The sequence below is a fragment of the Zosterops lateralis genome, assembly GCF_965231275.1.
Source record: "Zosterops lateralis genome assembly, chromosome: 30".
NCBI classification, from domain to species: domain Eukaryota; kingdom Metazoa; phylum Chordata; class Aves; order Passeriformes; family Zosteropidae; genus Zosterops; species Zosterops lateralis.
Genome location: NC_139790.1, coordinates 1,648,029 through 1,665,610, shown reverse-complemented (window position 1 = coordinate 1,665,610; position 17,582 = coordinate 1,648,029). Strand labels below are relative to the sequence as shown.

The following is a 17,582-nucleotide window of genomic DNA, read 5'->3' as shown; positions in this document are numbered from 1 at the left end:
CAGCGGCGGGACCCCCAAAATCCCACCCGAAACCCCTAAAAAAATCCCGTTCAGGATACAAAAATCCCACCTGGGACCCCTAAAACATCTCACCCGGGACCCCCTAAAACTCCTACCAGGGACCCCCAAAACCCCATCTGGGACCCCCCAAAAAAATCGCACCCAGGACCCCCCAAAAACCCCACCCAGGATCCCTAAAAATATCCCATTCAGGATACAAAAATCCCAACCGGGACCCCTAAAAAATCTCACCAGGGACCCCTACAAACATCCCACCCGGGACCCCTAAAAAACCCACCCGGGACCCCCCAAAAATCCCACCCAGGATCCTCCAAGAACCCCACCCGGGACCCCCTAAAATCCCACCCAGGACCCCTAAAACATTGCACCCGGGACCCCTAAAAATCCCACCTGCAAACCCCCAAAACCCCGTCTGAGACCCCCCCAAAATCCCACCCGGGACCCCCTAAAATCCCACCCAGGACCCCTAAAACATCCCACCTGGAACCTCAAAAAAATCCCACCTGGGAATCCCCAAAATCCCATCCAGGACCCCCTAAAAAATCCCACCCGGGACCCCTAAAAACACACCCGAGACCCCCAAAAAAATCCCACCTGGGACCCCCTAAAACATCGCAGCCGCCACAGGGACCCCACAGACCCCCCAACACCCCCAGGGGGAACCACGCAGACACCCCCAAACTCCTTTTAGGGGCACAAGGACCCTCCAAACAGCCCTTGGGAGCACTGACCACCCCTCAACCCCTTCCCAAGGGGTCACAGCACCCCAAACATCCCCTGGGGTGGGGCTGGAGGACCCCAAGGACAAGCCCAGGGGTTTAGGGGGGGACAAATCCTGTCAGCCAGACCCATCCTGGCTCCTCTCCCTGTGCCAAGAAACTGTCAGTGACAAGGAAAAGGCAGAATTGGGATGGAAAAAGCTGCTGGAGGGGGTCAGGCAGAGCTGGGGGACCCCCAAACCCCCATCCCAGCACCCCCAGGGCCAAGATTTGTTCCTAAATCCCATCCCAGGCTGGGCCACGGCTGCCAAAGTCCGCTGGGATTGGCAAATAAACGGGGATAAATGATTAACCCAGGGCACAAGGTGACAGTTGTGGTGGCACTGCTGCTGTGACCTCCCTCCAGTGTCCCCCTGCTCCATCCTGAGGTCCCAACATTCCCCCAAAATCCACCAGGCAGCAGCTGTCAGGAATTATTTTATTGGAGCGAACCACAAAACTGGTTACAGCGAAGAGAAAAAAAAAATAATAATCAGGGAATTCCAACTTCTCTTCAGTTAAAGGCAAAAAAAAAAAAAAAAAAAAAAAAAGGCACCTAAAATAGGTGAAAACTCCAAACCTCTCCCTGGGGTAACGACCTGAATCCACAAAGAATTCTCCTTGGAAAACCAGTGACTCCTCAAGGACGGGGGGAACCGGCCAAACTGGAGCTGGTTTGTTCAACAGCAGCTTGAAAAAGCCCCAGGAAAACAACTTTAAACCTACATGGAAATGCAAGAAACTGGGGAGGGGGAGAAAAAAAACCCCAAAATCCTTGGGATTTACATCCAGCACCTGCACAGGGGATGAGCTGTGGGAGCAGCAGCATTTTGGGGGCTCATTAACTCGACCCCCTTTCTCTGGGAGGGCTGGAAACCAGAGAGAGATTTATATTTATTCCTTTGGGTTCATCCCCATGGAGACAATTCCCAAAAACCCACAGCTTTGGGACGCTGCTGCAATCCCCTAAACATCCTCTAAACCAACAAACAACGAATAAATTAACACCAAAAAACAGGGGGATTTGAGGAAGATCCACCTCGATAGGGGAAAACAGCAGAGGAATTTTCCGAGCTGGTTCGGAAAAATATTCCTGGGTGCAAATCCCGGTTTTTTCCGGGTGCAAATCCCGGTTTTTCCCGGTCCTGGCAGGTCAGAGGAAGAAGAGCTGCTCGTTGAGGTGGGCGCTGGGCTCGTGGTGCAGGACCTGTCCCACCAGGAAGGCCAATTTGTGGGCGTATTTGCAGGGAGCGGGGACACGGACCGTGCCCGGCCAGTTCCAGTACAGGTGACACAGCTTGAAGGTCAACCTGGGGGACAGGGAGGGCAAGAATTGGGATTTGGGATTCCTGGGAATGGGGATGGAGCCCAGAACCTGCTCCCAGGTGTTCCTATTCTTGGGACAGGAGGGAATTGGGATTTGGGATTCCTGGGAATGGGGTGGATCTCAGAACCTGCTCCCAGGTGCAGGACCTGTCCTTGGGATAGGGCAAAAGGGGATTTGGGATTCCTGGGAATGGGAATTAATCCAGGACAGCTCCTGGATTAGTTCAGATCCTTCCCAGAACCTGCTCCCACCCAGGTGTTCCTCTCTTTGCGATAGGGAGAAATAGGATTTGGGATTCCTGGGAATGGGGATCCCTCCCAGAACCTGCTCCCAGGTGTCCCTGTCTTTGGGATAGGGAGAAATGGGATTTGAGATTCCTGGGAATGGGAATTAATCGAGGTTCAGATCCCTCCCAGGTGTCCCTGTCGTTGAGAGAGGATGGAATTGGGATTTGGGATTCCTGGGAATAAATCCAGGTTCAGTCCCTCCCAGAACCTGCTCCCAGGTGTTCCTCACTTTAGGAGAAGGAGGGAATTTGGATTCCTAGAAATGGGAATTAATCCAGGTTCAGATCCCTCCCAGAACCTGTTCCCAGGTGTCCTTGTCCTTGGGACAGGAGGGAATTGGGATTTGGGATTCCTGGGAATGGGAACAGATCCCAGAACCTGCTCCCAGGTGTGTTTACCCAAAGGTTGGGACTGGGGTGAGCCAGGTGTGGGACCTGCCCCATCCCCGTCCTCCCAGTTCTCCCAGTACGAGCAGCAGGCTCAGCCCAGTTCCCAGATTCCTGCACAGGGATCTGTCCCCCCAAACTGCTCCAGGGGCTGATTCACCCAAAAATCCCAAATTTGGGGGGTCTTGTTTGGGTCCCCACCCTGACACAAGGCTGTGGGATATTGGGGGGGAGCTCTGGGACTCCTGCTCCTTCCCCTGGAGGATTTTGGGGTTCTCTCTCCTTCCCTCTGGAGGATTTTGGGGACCTGTGGGATATTCAGGGACTCTGATACTCCTCCTCTTTCCCCTGGATGTTTTTGGGGGTCTCTCCCCTTCCTTCTGGAGGATTTTGGGGGCCTTTGGGATATTTAGGGACTCTGGGACTCTTGCTCCTTCCCCTGGATGATTTTGGGAGTCTCTCCCCTTCCTTCTGGAGGATTTTGGGGACCTGTGGGATCCCAGAAACTCTTGGGACCCCTGCACTTTTTCCCTGGACAATTCTGAGTGTCCCTCCCCTCCTCCAGGGAGGTTTTTTGGGTCTCAGGACCCCCCCTTACCTCTGGAGGTGCTCAGAGCTGAGGTTGGCCGTGTTCCACACGCAGATGTAGTGAGTGGGGACGCTGCAGCCCTGCCGGGAGTGATGGGCCAGCAGGAAGAAATCCTGCCTGCAATGCCAAAACAAACCACAATTTTATTTATTTTTTATTTTTTTCCCACCCCAAAATGAGCATTTTTTTGCTCTGAACCCCAGACTGGGTTTTTGTTTTACACACCAGAATGGTGGGTTTGAACTCCAAAGGTTTAATTTTTGTAATTTTTTGACTCCAAAGGGATGTTTTTGCACCCTGGGCTTTTTTGTTTTTTTTTTTTTTTTTTGCACCCTGGGGTGGTTTTATAACTTGATTTTTTTTTTTTTTTTGCACTCAAGGTGTTTTGACACCCCCAGAGCATCTTATTTATTATTTAAATAATAAATAATACATTTAAATATATTTATTATAATAAATTATTATGTACCTTATAATATTTTTACAACCATTTTTTCTTTTTGCACCTCAGAGGGCATTTACACATATTTTTTTACACCTCAGGGTGTACTTTTTCCAACACCCTGGGCTATTTTTACAATTTCCTTGGCACCCTGGGAGCTTTTTTTCACCCTGAAGTTCTTTTTTTCCACCCAAGGCTATTTTTACAACCAAATTTTTATAAAAACCACCCAACCTGGGGTAGCTTTACAACCACTTTTTCACACCGAGGGTGAATTTTTTTCCACCTTGGTGCATTTCCCCCTTATATTTTTTTACACCAGGTTATTTTAACCCCATGGGGATATTTTTTTCTCCTTCCCCAGGGTGTTTTTTTACCCCATCCCAGCTCTGCCTCTCACCTGCCCAAGCTGGTGACACCGTGGTCGATGACGGTGCCCAGGGGAGGTGACACCAACTCCTCTCCTGTCAGGCAGTAGAAGTTGGTGCTCAGCTGCTTCTGCACCACCACCACCACCAGGCTGGGCTGGTAATTTCGGAAGGTTTGGAAGCTTTTCTGGAGCTGGGGCACCTCGTACTTGAGGACAGTGTCCAGCTGGGGGTCGGACACCCCGTCGCGGTACACCACGATCTTCATGGGCAGGGAATGGTTCAGCTAAAGCGGGAAAAAATGGGGGAAAATCAGCTTGTTTTTTACATCTTCCTGTGTATGGGGTTAGGTGAGGGATGTGGGAAAATGTTCTGTGGTCAGGAGGAGTTTGGGTGTTCAGGAATTTAATTTAGCTGCCCAAAAAGTGCAGCTCGGGGTGGGTTTGGGGAGGGCTGTGTTTGGATTAATCACAGAATTCTGGGCTGATTTGGGTTGGGAGGAGATTTAAAATCATCTCATTCCAATCCCTGCCATGGGTAGGGACATCTTCCACTGTCCCAGGTTGCTCCAAGGTGGGTTTGGGCATTTCCAGGGATTGAAGCAGCCACAGCTCCTCTGGGAATTCCATCCCAGCCAGGAATTCCATCCCAATATCCCACCTATCCCTGCCCTGTGCCAGTTTGAATCCATTCCCTGTGTCCTGTCCCTCCTCCCCAGCACATTCCCAGTGTCCAGGGCTGTCCCTGCAGCACCCACAGAGAGACGGGAAAACAAAATCAAAGAATCCTGGAATGGTTTGGGTTGGGAGATTTAAAATCATCTCATTCCAATCCCTGCCATGGGTAGGGACACCTTCCACTGTCCCAGGTTGCTCCAAGGTGGGTTTGGGCATTTCCAGGGATCCAGGGGCAGCCACAGCTCCTCTGGGAATTCCATCCCAGCCAGGAATTCCATCCCAATATCCCACCTATCCCTGTCCTGTGTCAGTGTGAATCCATTCCCTGTGTCCTGTCCCTCCAGCCCCTCCTGCCCAGCACATTCCCAGTGTCCAGGGCTGTTCCTGCAGCACCCACAGAGAGACGGGAAAACAAAATCAAAGAATCCTGGAATGGTTTGGGTTGGAAAGGACCTTAAATCCCATCCCATTCCACCCCCTGCCATGGGCAGGGAAACCTCCCACCATCCCAGGTTGCTCCAAGCTGGCTTTGGACACTTCCAGGGATTGAAGCAGCCACAGTTTCTCCAGGAAAATCCCACAAGCTGGGATTTTTCCTGGCCCTTGCCCTGTCAGAAGCTGCTTTTCTCACGCTGGGGACAAGGGACAGGCCTTTGGGAGCTGTAACGTGGCACTTCCCTCTGAGCAAACCCATCCCCAGGCACGTCCCCGAGATAAGGATGAGCTGGGCCGGCTCCACATCCAGTCCAAAGGCTGCCCTGGGAGGGAGCTTTGCTCCCCTGCACGTAATCCAGCCTGGAAGTTTGGGAGCTTTTCCCTCTGTTTTGAGGGAATGTGGCACCACAGGAGGGTGTTTTTGGTGGGTCTCACCTCGTAGAAACGTTTGAGGGCTTGGGAGAGGCAGAGCCGGAGGCTGTCGGCGATTTCCTGGTGGGGCATCTGGAAAACTGCCCTGGAGTACCACTTGGTGAGGATGCTGGGGATGGGACAGCAGGATGGGAATGAGCAGCAGAACCCCCCTCCAGCACCAGGCAAAGTCCACTCAAGTCTTGTGCAACCCAAAACCAAACCTGGCTCAGCATTCCCAGCAATTCCCGACACAAACACGCCGGGGGAGACCTTGGTGAGAGCAGCATCCTCACCCCCTTCCCAACCAAATAAAGGGATTTTGGGATGGGATATCCTGCAAATTCCCAGGGCAGAGCAGGAAAAACACCTTTCCCCCCCTCTCCCCGGAAGGCACGTACTGGTTCATGCTGGCCACGAAGCCGATGACAGAGCGCATCCCCGGGCACCGGCTGTGGTGGATGTCCATGCCCACAACCATCAGCTGCTTCTGGAGAGGGGAAAATAGGAGGGATTTAGGGATAATGTCCATGCCCAAAACCATCAGCTGCTTCTGGAAAGGGGGGAAAAGAGGTGGGATTTAGTGAAAACGTCCATGCCAACAACTTTGAGCTGTTTCTGGCAAGGGGAAAAGGTGGGGTTTAGGGATAATGGAGGGGGGAAAGGCAGGTGGGATTTAGGGATAATGGAGGGGGGAAAGGCAGGTGGGATTTAGGGATAACAGAGGAGAAAGGCAGGTGGGATTCAGGGATAATGTCCATGCCCACAACCCTCAGCTGCTTCTGGAAGAGGGAAAAACAGCCAGGCTGGATTTAGGGATAAGCCAGACACCTCCAGGCTCAGCTCCCTCCAGCTCCAAGGGACTCACACAGACCCAAAAAAAGCCAACCCTGATTCATCCAGCCCGTGCCCACAATAATTCACCCCCTCCAGAGCTTTTCCAGGCTCATCCCAAGCCTCTTCCCGGGGTTTTCCTGCCTTACCAGTGGGATATCAACCCCCCAGAGCTGCCCGCCCAGCTTGCAGTTGATCTGCAGCAGAACTTTCTGCACCACGTTCCTGATCTTGCCAGGATGGCCCATGAGGGACTGGGCGTTGATGACCTACAGAGAGGGAAAACACAGGGAAAAGTGAGGCTGGAGACAGGCAGAGATTCCCAGGAATGGAGGTGCAAACCCACCTGGGAGGGCACAGGGGTCTGCACACAGCAAAGCTTCTTGATGGCCCCGTAGATGTCGTCCCGGCCGCTGGGGATGATGCACAGGAGCATCTGCATCTTGTCCTGAGGGGAATTGTGGAATTGTTCAGCTTGGAAAAACCCTCCTGGATCACTGAGTCAAACCTGAGGTCACCCATAACCCATGTCCCCAAGTGTGTCACGTCCACACCTCCAGGGATGGGGATTGCCTGGGCAGCCTATTCCAAATTTAACAACTTTTTCCATAAAAAATTCCTCCTGGTGTCCAACCTAAGCCTCCCCTGGCACAGCTTGAGACCGTTCCATCTCATCCTGTGCTTTGTTCCCAACTCCTACCTGACTTCACCCTCCCGTCATGGATTTTTAGGGAAAAAATAAGGTCCCCTGAGGCTTCTCTTCTCCAGGTGCTCCCATCCCACCTCCCCAGAGATCCCCCAGGGATGTGCCCACTCCCCACCTGGCTCCCCAGAGAGCTCTGGATGCTCCTGACGTAGGACTCGATGCGGTCGTCGCGCAGCTCCTGCACCATGGGCTGCCCCACCTGTATCCCCATGGCCCCAGAGCTGCTCCTCATGGCCCCCAGCAGGTCCTTGGCCAGGTGCTGCAGCCTCTTGGGATAAACCAGGAGCCAGGAGTTGAAGGAGACCTGGGAGAGAAGGCAGGACAGGCCGTGGTTTGGGGGTGTTCCTGTGGCTCCTCCCAATCCACGCAGCACGTTCAGGGAGAGGAGAAACCTACAGAGCACAGGAGGGAATTTGGGAGAGGAAAAGCGAGGCTAGAGGAACCTGGAGCACAGCAGGGAGTTTGGGAGAAGGAATTCAGGCCAAGAGGAACCTACAGCACAGAGGGGGAATTTGGGAGAGGGAAAGTGACCTAAGAGAAATGAGGAGCACAGAGGGGAATTTGGGAGAGGGAAAGTGGCCCAAGAGAAATGTGGAGCACAGAGAGGAATCTGGGAGAGGGAAAGTGGCCCAAGAGAAATGTGGAGCACAGAGGGGGAATCTGGGAGAGGGAAAGTGGCCCAAGAGAAATCTGCAGCACAAAGAGAAATCTGGAAAAGGAGAGAAATCTGGATGGAATTCCATCCAATTCCTGCACATGAAAGGCTCCCTCCACCCCAGGATGAGGCAGGAAAAGCAGACACCAAACCACTTACCTCCAACTCCTTTGGAAAAAAACCAGGCTGGAGCCCAAATCCAACACAAACACGGGAAAAGATTTGTGCTATGGAAGCGGCTCAGCTGGAACACTCAGGAAAACCCATCCCAAAGCTTCCCAAACCAGAGAGAAGGAGAGAGGAGGCTGCTCACCGTGGTGATGGGAGCTTCCTTGGCCACCTCCCGGTGCCAGCCCACGTCCTCGGCGGGAAAGAAGGAGCGGTGCCGGAGGTTGATGCGCTCCACGGGCAGAATGTGACCCTGGGTCTGGGCAGAGCGGGAATCTCCGGAGCTGCCTCCACTGCCTCCGTGGCAGGAGGGAAGGCTGGGAGCCCTGCAGCCCTTACCCTGTAGATATCCGTGTCCAGGACCAGCCCCCAGCGCTCCAGCTCCCGGGAGGCCTCCGGGGTGTCGCGGATGCGGCGCAGGAGGCCAGTGAGGCGCTGGTAGTGCTGCTGGGGGCTCTGGACCATCTCCCACATCACGTCCTGCACGGGGAATACCCAGCAGTGAGGGTTTGGGGCTCCTCACAAACCCCTGGGAAAGATGGGAAGGTGAAATGAGACAGGTTCTGACCTTCAGCATCCGACTGTTCTTCCGGAGGTCGGAGAGGCCGGTGAGGAAGGTGAGCTCTGGCACGAGCAGCACCAAGTCCAGCTGGCGCTGCAGGGAGGGACAGGCACTGTCAGCATTCCAGGGCTGGGAATCCCTACTCTCATCAAGGGTTGGAGGAGCCCAGAGCAGCCCGTGGAGCTCCATCTCACCTTCCCCTGAGGCAACAGTTTCTCCTTGGGCTTGTGGACGAGCAGCGGCTGGTCCAGTTCCCTGATGGTGATCCCGTGGGTCTTGCTGGGAAAAAACAGCATCATCACAACCCTGGAATTTCAGTTTGGAGCAGAATTTGTGTACAACACCCAGCCCCAAACCCCTGCCCGTGGGCAGCAAAACCTCCCTGTTCTCGCTCCCTGTGTTTTTTTTTTACTTAGAGGGGCAACACATTGCAACGTGGGTGTGGACCCTCACAGAGGACAGTAGCAAGGTCAAACATGGAAGGTTTTTTATTATTTGATTTTAAGAATTTATATACATAAACTTATAATAATAAAATGATAATAATTTATAATAACTATAATTTATAATTTATATAATTTATAATTTTTACATAGGGCCAGGATGGACCCAAGGAGGTTACAACCTCCTGATTTAATTAGTCACTTTTACTTTCAACCAATTTCTCCTTTTAGAGAACAACTATGCAAAACACACAAGTAAATTTTAATAGGCATTGTTTACATCAACCACTGTGAGAACGGTGCCGCAAAAGTTCAAACACTTGAAAGCAAGAAAATGAGGGGTGACACCCTCACCATGGATTAATGCTGAGCACAGAGCCTTTCCCATTCCCAGGGGATGATCCATCAGCTCCTCCTCACCTGTAATACTCCACAAAGGTGATCTCCTGGCCGCTGGCCAGGGTGAAAGTGTCCTTGGGGCTCTTGTCCCAGTCGATGTCGTCCACGCGGTAGGTGCGGTTGTTGTAGCGGGTCATCACCACGCTCCCCACCAGCTGCTTGGTGCACTCGTCCTGGAACGTCCTCTGGCTCTGGGCGTGGATGGTTTGCCTGGGAAAACAGCACAGGCAAGGAGTGCTCCCTCTGCCTGTGCTGTCCCAAGAGTAAAGCACTTCCGTCCCCAAAGATTTTGTTTTTTTTTTTTCTCTCACATCATGCCCAGGACGGACTCGCTGCGGATGATTTTGTGGATGGCGTCCACCATGAGGAAGAGCCCCCCGTCCTTCCTCTTGATGCTGACAGCGTAGCCTGGCCAGATATGGAGGCTGTTTCCAGAGGGAAAAAAGGCCTGGCTTAACCAAGGAACACCCAAAGAAAACTCAGGGATTTATTTCCCAGCTCTCAACTTCTCAAAAGAGCCACTACAAAGTCAGGCTGACCTGGGAAAACTTCCCAACTTCCAGGTTGCCAGGGAAACAGGGATGATCCTGTGGGAAGGAAAGTGGCAGCACCCACCTGTATTTCTGTAGAGTGGTGGCCTGGGCAGGCTCAAAGAAATGTCTCCCTACCAGGCTCATGTTTAAGATTTTCATCACCCTGAGGAAGGAAAAGTAGGACTGGATGAGGATTGGGAGGAAGAAAGAGGAAAGGGATCTTCTCCCTGGAGCTCAGGGAGGGTCTCTCTGGTCTCTCACCTGCGGAAAACCACGTTGTAAAAGGGGATGCAGAGATCCGAGCTGGGCTCCAGGACTTTGGTCATCTGGATGTTGATGGAAATCTCCTCCCCGTCGCCCTTCCTCCGAGCCTTCAGGCTGACCTTTGGCAGGGCCACAGGGGGGTTCTCCCACCCAAAACGGGGGCACCCCTGAACCCCCAAAACCAGGTGAGAGCCCTCCCACCCCTTACCTTGGGGATCTGGATGGGCAGGAAGAGGATGGAGCCATCAAAGGCCATCACGTCCCCGGTCACGGCGTGCTGCTCCTTCAGCATGGCCAGGCGGGCACCCCTGCACTCCACCTCGGGGCTGGGGGCACACAGGGGGGCTTTTCTCCCTCCTCTGCCCCCTCTCAGCCCCCTAAAAATCCCCCCTGAAGGGGAAAACCCAGAGCTGTTTGTTGTGCCACCCCAACCTCACTCCACCTTACGGCAGGAGGGACACAGAGGGCTCTGCCTGGGGACACCCCAACCTCGAGGGGCTGTGGGGGACCCCTGAGGGACCCCAGCCCCCCATTATCACCTGAAAGTCACGTGGTACTGGTAGACAGCTTCGTTCTGGCAGTGGATCTTTACAAAGTTCAGCCCCACAGGGACAGTGGCTCCTTTCCCCACCAGCTTTGTCCCCTGAGCCCTGCAAGGGACAGGAGGGTCAGCACTGATCCAGCAGCACCTGGACCCCAAAATGAGGGGCTGGGGGGCATCACTCACGGCCTGGCAGCAGCTGGGGGGGTCTCTGGGGTGGGCACAGGCGATGGGCAGGGCTGGGGGCTGGGTGGGCTCAGGGTGGTGGGTGCAGCAGCAGCAGCAGCAGCAGCAGCAGCTCTTCCAGGCTGGGTGGGCAGCGCGTCCCCTCTGCCTTTCCACAGGATCCTGTGTCCCCAGGGGGGGCTGGGGTGAGCCTGGCACACCCTGGGGGTGGCTGCAGACCCCCAGAGCTGACCATGACCCCCTGAAATCCCCCCTTTCTCCTGCCCCACAGCAGCCTGGGGGCTCAAAACACCCAGTTTTTGGGATAAAGGGTAGGAGGGATAGAGGAGATGAGAAAGACGGAGAGAATAAGTTGGATTTATGGGGCAGGGGGAGACAGAGGGGATGGAAAGGGAGAAGGAATGGGGACAGAATATAGAAGGAGGCAGGAGGGACAGAGAAAATGAAGGAGGAGCCAGAGGAGGGTGGGCACTGACGGTTTAGGGGTTTTGGGGACTCACTGCCCACGCGTGGGGAGCGCCGCCAGCGCTGCCCCCTTCTCCTCCTCCTGCTGCTGCTGCTGCACCGGCCCGGGCTGAACCGGAGCCTTCCCATCGCCAGCACGGCCCCGACCTGCGGGACCAGGGGGGCACCGTGAGCCGGGGGACGGGGCTCAGCAGGCCCCTCCACCCCCTCACCCCCGCCCACCTACCCAGAGGCCTCTCCAGAGGGGGCCGCTCATCCAGGCCCAGCCGGCGGAACAGCGCGGGAAACGGCGACGACGGCAGTCGGGGCTCGGCGGGGCCGGGAGAAGGCAAACGGGGGGAAAAAGCCGCCAGCCCGCGGAGCCCCCGCGCCACGGGGACGGCGGGCCTGGGCCCGGGCCCGGGGCCGGGCCTGGGCGGGCAGAAGCGCCGAGGCGGGTCCATGGCCGCCCCGTCGAGGCGCGCCCGGAGCCGCGGCCACGCCGCCGCCGCCGCCCCGAGCGCATGCGCGGCCCCGCCCACGCGCGGACGCGGCGCTGATTGGCCGGCCCCACGAAGACACGCCCCTTTTAGCGCGGCGCCCCCTGGCGGGAGGGGTGTGGGCGATGGGGGCGGTGCAAAATGAGAGGGCGGGAAAAGGGAGAGGGGGCGTGGTTATGAGGAAAGTGGGCGGGGTTATGCAAAATAGGGGCGTGGGCATGATGGGAGGAAAGGAGGATGCGGTGGCGGGTGAGAAGGCGTGGGGTGGGGAATGTGAAATTTTGGGGTAAAATGGGACGGGCAGGGGAGGGTTAAGATGGAATTCGGGGGGTAAAATGGCATAGGGTGGGAATGGGGATGATAGGGGATGGGCAGGAGAGGGTTAGGATGGAATTCAGGTTAGGATGGAATTCAGGGATAGGGGCAGGATGGAATGTGGCAGGAGGGGGGATGAGATGGAATTTGAGGGGTAAAAAGGTGGGAATAGGATAGGGTGTGATGGGGCAGGAGTGGGGGATAATATGGAATTGGGAGGGTAAAGTCAGATGTAGAAGGGTTTAAGATGGGATGGGGTGGGAGATCAGTGTGAGCAGGGACCCCCCCAAGGCCTTGCAGGGCTCAGCAGAACTGACAGACCAAGACTGAGCAGCCCCACACAGGGGGAAAAGAGGTTTTATTCCAGGTTTTTCCCTCAGGACCTGTGTCCTGCTCCCAGCAGCACGTCCACAGAGCTGGGGGACACACCACGGTCCCGCACATCCCGAGATCCCCATTTGGCACTGGGGGGAACCCGCCGGTTTGGGGGACACAGCTGGACACCCTGTGGGGCTGGGAGGAGGTGGGAGCTGGCTCTGCACCCACACCTGCACCAGCCCCCTCCCCACGTCCCAAAGGCACATCTGGAGGGGCTGAGGGTCCGTCCCAGGGGGGTTGGGGGGCCGGGACCCCCTGGGCTACCGGTGCCTGTGCTCCAGGAGAGCCTCGAAATCCGGGGAACAGACCAGCTTGTGCCTCACGTGGCCCAGCACAATCATCTCCCCTGTCCGGTTGTCCCCGATGCCGACAGACACCAGCTCCTGTTCCAGGGGGGAAAACACCTGTGAGCCACCCAGTGCCACAGGAATCGCTGGGAGCTTCCAGTGCTGAGCCTGGAGATGTCCCCAGAGGGGACCAGCAGGACACTTCGCACTGTTATCGCAGGGAAGGGATGCCCAAGAGCCAGCACGACCCCTTTGGGGGGTTATCTTGGGGTGAAACCCCCCCAAATCGGGTCCCAGTGTCCTTTCCTTACCTGTAGGAAGGAGCAGGGGGTGCCCATGGTCACATCCAGGGTCACCTTGCCCAGCACCAGCTGCACTTTTCCCGACTTTCGGATGAGGAGTTTCCCCACCTGCCCCTCGGGGAGGTCGGCCAGGGTGCAGATGTTCTCTGCCTGCTTTGCCTCCTGCCATGGCACAGAGGGAGTGGGGTCACCCACGGGACTGGGATCACCCCACAGGACTGGGATCACACCAAGGGACTGGGATCACCCACGGGACTGGGATCACCCCATGGGATTTGGGTCACCCCATGGGATGGGGGACTGGGGGGATAGCACCATGGGATAAGAGGACAGTACAGGATTGGAGGGGAAAGGATACTACAGGATAGTGGGATGATGCCATGGCATGAGGGATAGCAAGGAAGTCACCACGGGACTAGGGAAGACAACACCATGGGATGAGGGGGAGACATCATGGGATGTGGGGGAAAGGACACCACGGGATGCGGGGGACAGTGACACCACGGGATGGAGGGACATCACAGGACGGGGTGGAAAGGACATCACGGGATGGAGGAAAATCTTCATGGGGCTGGGGGGAGAGATCCCACCCGGGGATGACGGGACACCCCTACAACGCCCCTACCTGGCTCTTCTCCTGCTTCACCACCACCACCTGCCCGTCCTCGTTGTGCAGCTCGGATTTGATGGGTTTGGAGTCGTGGGTGGGGGGCTGGCCGGGCAGGGTGTCAGGGAGCTGCAGAAACACCAGCTCCTCCTCGGCCCCCAGGCTCAGCTGCTGCAGCAGCTCGGCCGCCGACACATCCCGCGGCAACCCGGGGGGGCCCTTGGGCTGTGCCGGCTTGGGATCCTCCTCACATGGCTCTTCCTTCACTGCAGAGGAGGTGTGTGGGCACAGGGAAAAAGGGGGACGCCCCCAGCTTGTCCCCTGCTGTGTCCCCACCCTGTCCCAGCCCACCTTTCACCGCTGGAGGGTCCAGCTCCATCTTTTCCTCCTTGGATCCCGGGAGCCACGGCTGGGTGTCCTCCTGCTCTGCCACCTCGTCCTTGAAGAGCCACCCCGAGTGGGCCAGGGGCAGCTGCACCGGCTTGTTCCGGATGTCGTTCTTCAGCCCCGGGTCATCCAGGAACTGTGGGGACAGAAGGGACACTCAGTGCCACCCTGGTGGCACAGGGGACACACAGCACTGCCCCGGTGACATGGGACACTCAGCACTGCACTGGTGGCACAGGAGACTCTTGGTGGCACAGGGGATCCTCAGCACCACCCCAGTGGCACAGGGGACACACAGCACTGCTTTGGTGACACAGGGGACATTCAGCACCACCCTGGTGGCACAGGGGACACTCAGCACTGCACTGATGGCACAGAGGACACTCAGTACCATCCCAGTGCCACAGGGGACATTTAGCACCGCCCCATTGGCACAGAGGACACTCATCATTACCCTGGTGGCACCGGTGGCACAGGGGACACTCAGTGCCATCCCAGTGGCACACAGGGGACATTTAGCACCGCCTCATTGGCATAGGGGACATTCAGCACCGCCCCAGTGGCACAGGGGACATTCAGCACTGCCCCAGTGGCACAGAGGACACTCAGTGGCACAAGGGACACTCAGCACCACCCCGGTGCCACCAAAGCCACCCCCCTTCCATGCCCACTGACATCATCCTTCTGCAGCATCCTCAGGATCTGCTTCGTCTCCTCATCCGTCTCCCTCTTCTCCTTCTTGATGTTGATGATGTGGGAAGGGCCAAAATCAGACATGTCCACAGTCTTGTCCCAGGAGCCTGCTGGGGGACAGAGGAGCAGCCCAGGGTCACCCCAAGAGTCACCTTCCCCCTCCAAAAAACCAGAGGGAAGCTCCTTTTACCTTTCTTCTTCATCATTTCAGCAGGGCCCTGCTCGAAGATGGAGTGGGACTGGATGACCTCGGGCCTGCCCCGGCCCCGGCCGTGCCCATCCCGCTGCCGCTCCCGTTCCTTCTTCTCCTTCTTGACTGTCACATCCTCCCGGGGCCTGCGGGGCAGGGAAGGTGCCACATCACCCCCAGCCCTGCCCCAAGACTCTCCCAGCACACAGAGTTTTTTTTGGGAGGGACCTCTGGACATCACCCTGAGATATCTCAGAGATTTCCATGGATTTTTGGGATATTTGTATTGATATCTGAAATGTTTCCATGGATATTTGGGGTATTTATGTGGATATTTAAGAGATTTCCATGGATGTTTTGGGATATTTATATGGATATTTGAGATGTTTCCGTGGATATTTGGGATATTTATATGCATCAATGGGATCCCCTCTCGTTCCTCCCTTCTCCAGACCAACCAGGCCCAATTTCTGAAGTCTCTCCTCCTGAGAAAGATGCTCCAGACCCCAAATCATTCCTTTTTAATCCCCCCAGCACTGGCAAATCCACCCCTACCCTTTCTGGAAACAATCCCAAGGCCACTCACTCCTCTTTGATCTTCCTGCTGATGATGTTGGGGGTGAAGGTTTTCTGTGGGCAACGACAGAGAGACAAAAAATAACAACAGAGAGAAAAAAAAAAATAACAACAGAGAGAAAAAAATCCCTTCCAAAACCCCCCTAAGGTCTCCCAGCACCCACCCCCAGCCCGGAGTCCCCAAATCCTTTCCGGGGCAGGACATTGGGTGACCCAAATTTGGGGATTGAGGGGGGACTCACCTTTTTGACGCCGCCCAGGGTGAGGTCCCGGGAGCGGATGGAGGGCAGGCGGCCCGGGCTGAGGGAAGGGGCTGCGGGGCGTCTGCCCAGCACCCCCCGAGCCCCCGGGAGCCCCGGCCGGAGGCTGCCCGGGGAGCCGGAGCTGCCAGAGCCCCCCTCGGCCATCCTGCGGGGAGGGGGACACGCTCAGGGGCAGCCGGGAGGTGCTGCAGCCCCAAACAGGGCTGGGTCATACAGCCACCCCAATAATGAACCCGCTGCACCCCAAATAGGGCCCGTTCCCAAATAGGGCCCGTTCCCAAACAGGGTCCGTTCCCAAACAGGGTCCATTCCCAAAGAGGGTCCATTCCCAAAGAGGGTCCAGTCTCAAAGAGGGTCCATGTGTAGCCCCCTGCCCTGAGGGGTTGTGTCCCCCTTGCACGCCACAGCACCCACTTGTGTCCCCCTCCCCGGTTTTCTCAGCCTCCCTCATACAGCCCCAGACATTTGTCCCAAATAGGGTCTGTTCCCAAATAAGGTCCAGGTGTAGCCCCCTCCCCTGAGGGGTTATGTCCCCCCTGTACCCCCCCAGGATCCACTTGTGGCCCCCACCCCAGTTTTCTCAGCCCCCTCATACACCCCCAAACACTTGTCCCCCCTCCCCAGGGGTCTCAGCCCCCCACGATCCCTCTCCCAAAGGGTCTCAATTCCCCCCGTTCCCCTCAAGACCCCCTTGCCCCCACTCCCCAGGGGTTCAGACCCCCATTAACCACTAACACCCCCCCAAAACGCACTTGCAGCCCCCTCCTCAGAGGCCTCACACCCTCAGGGCCCCTCTGCTCAGCCCTCCCAAAGGGTCTCAGTCCCCCCCGTTCCCCTCAGGATCCACTTGTGCTCCCTCCCCAGTTTTCTCAGTCCCCTCATACACCCCCCAAACACTTGTCCCCCCTACCCAGGGGTCTCAGCCCCTGCTCACCCTCCCTCCCAAAGGGTCTCGGTCCCCCCGTTCCCCTCAGGACCCCCTTGCCCCCACTCCCCAGAGGTTCAGACCCCCATTAACCACTAACACCCCCCCCAAACCCAGTCTCATCCCCCTCCTCACACCCTCAGGGCCCCCCTGCGCCCCCTCCCCAGGGCTCTTAACTCCCTACTTGTCCCCCTTTACCCACTCTCACCCCTCTCCCCAGCATTCCCAGCCCTCTATACACCCCCAATCAGGACCCACTCTCCTCCCCGCTCCTCAGGGTTCTCATCCCCCTCCTCGTACCCCTCAGGACCCCCCAAATCTCCTCCCGCCTCCCCCGCCACGCCGCCCCTCACCCTGCCCGGGCGGCCACGGGCTCGCCGCCCTCACCGCGCATGCGCCACGCACGGCGCGTCCTGTCCTGAGGCGACGCTGCTGTCGCCATATTTGCTAAGGGCACGGCGGGGTTTGGCAACGAGCCGCCATCTTTGTGGTTGGCATTGCCCGGCGCTGTGTGAAGGCGGCGGCGCCATCTTTGTGACGGGCAGTGCCCTGTTCTCCGGACTGGGCACCGGGGGCAGCGCGGAGGGGACATTTTTTGGGGAGGTCATTCAGCCCTTGATTTAACACCTTCAGGGGGTTCCTGCAGTGCAATCAGCCCCTCAGGGTCCTCTGCAGCCCCACAGAGGGGGTTCGTGAGTGTGAACCCCCTCGCAGAAATTTGGG

The 17,582-nt window shown here is 56.8% G+C and overlaps 2 protein-coding genes across 4 annotated transcripts; both read right to left on the bottom strand.

The window, feature by feature from the left end:
- Window positions 1-933: 933 nt before the first annotated feature.
- On the bottom strand, window positions 934-11,900 carry PIWIL2 (piwi like RNA-mediated gene silencing 2; the record flags this gene model as incomplete). Its single annotated transcript, XM_083880402.1, has 21 exons — window positions 934-2,089; window positions 3,378-3,485; window positions 4,211-4,464; window positions 5,726-5,831; window positions 6,103-6,191; window positions 6,685-6,804; window positions 6,882-6,983; window positions 7,357-7,545; window positions 8,210-8,323; window positions 8,404-8,544; window positions 8,633-8,719; window positions 8,821-8,905; window positions 9,490-9,678; window positions 9,780-9,893; window positions 10,084-10,164; window positions 10,263-10,384; window positions 10,474-10,591; window positions 10,805-10,915; window positions 10,993-11,154; window positions 11,493-11,604; window positions 11,684-11,900. 21 exons carry the CDS (start codon window positions 11,898-11,900, stop codon window positions 1,933-1,935), a joined length of 2,778 nt encoding a protein of 925 aa, XP_083736528.1. The 3' UTR covers window positions 934-1,932.
- Window positions 11,901-12,585: 685 nt separating this feature from the next.
- Window positions 12,586-17,235, bottom strand: POLR3D (RNA polymerase III subunit D). 3 transcript variants are annotated; one of them, XM_083880572.1, is made up of 9 exons: window positions 17,213-17,235; window positions 15,914-16,079; window positions 15,682-15,725; window positions 15,096-15,241; window positions 14,888-15,015; window positions 14,177-14,348; window positions 13,844-14,091; window positions 13,228-13,380; window positions 12,586-13,012 (listed from the first exon to the last, which is right to left on the bottom strand). In XM_083880572.1, exons 2-9 carry the CDS (start codon window positions 16,076-16,078, stop codon window positions 12,890-12,892), a joined length of 1,179 nt encoding a protein of 392 aa, XP_083736698.1. In that variant the 5' UTR covers window position 16,079; window positions 17,213-17,235; the 3' UTR covers window positions 12,586-12,889. The 3 variants fall into 3 exon arrangements, with proteins under 3 accessions (XP_083736698.1, XP_083736697.1, XP_083736699.1); XM_083880571.1 differs by lacking the exon at window positions 17,213-17,235 and having other exon boundaries at window positions 15,914-16,170; XM_083880573.1 differs by lacking the exon at window positions 17,213-17,235 and having other exon boundaries at window positions 14,888-15,012; window positions 15,914-16,170.
- Window positions 17,236-17,582: the final 347 nt, after the last annotated feature.

Excerpts from the sequence above, each read along its gene's own strand:
- POLR3D (XM_083880572.1), bottom strand. The coding sequence starts at position 16,078 with ATGGCCGAGGGGGGCTCTGGCAGCTCCGGCTCCCCGGGCAGCCTCCGG. Across the intron at positions 15,726-15,913 it reads CCCTGGGCGGCGTCAAAAAG|AAAACCTTCACCCCCAACAT; the intron begins GTGAGTCCCCCC and ends CGTTGCCCACAG. Across the intron at positions 15,016-15,095 it reads TGAAATGATGAAGAAGAAAG|CAGGCTCCTGGGACAAGACT; the intron begins GTAAAAGGAGCT and ends TCTGTCCCCCAG.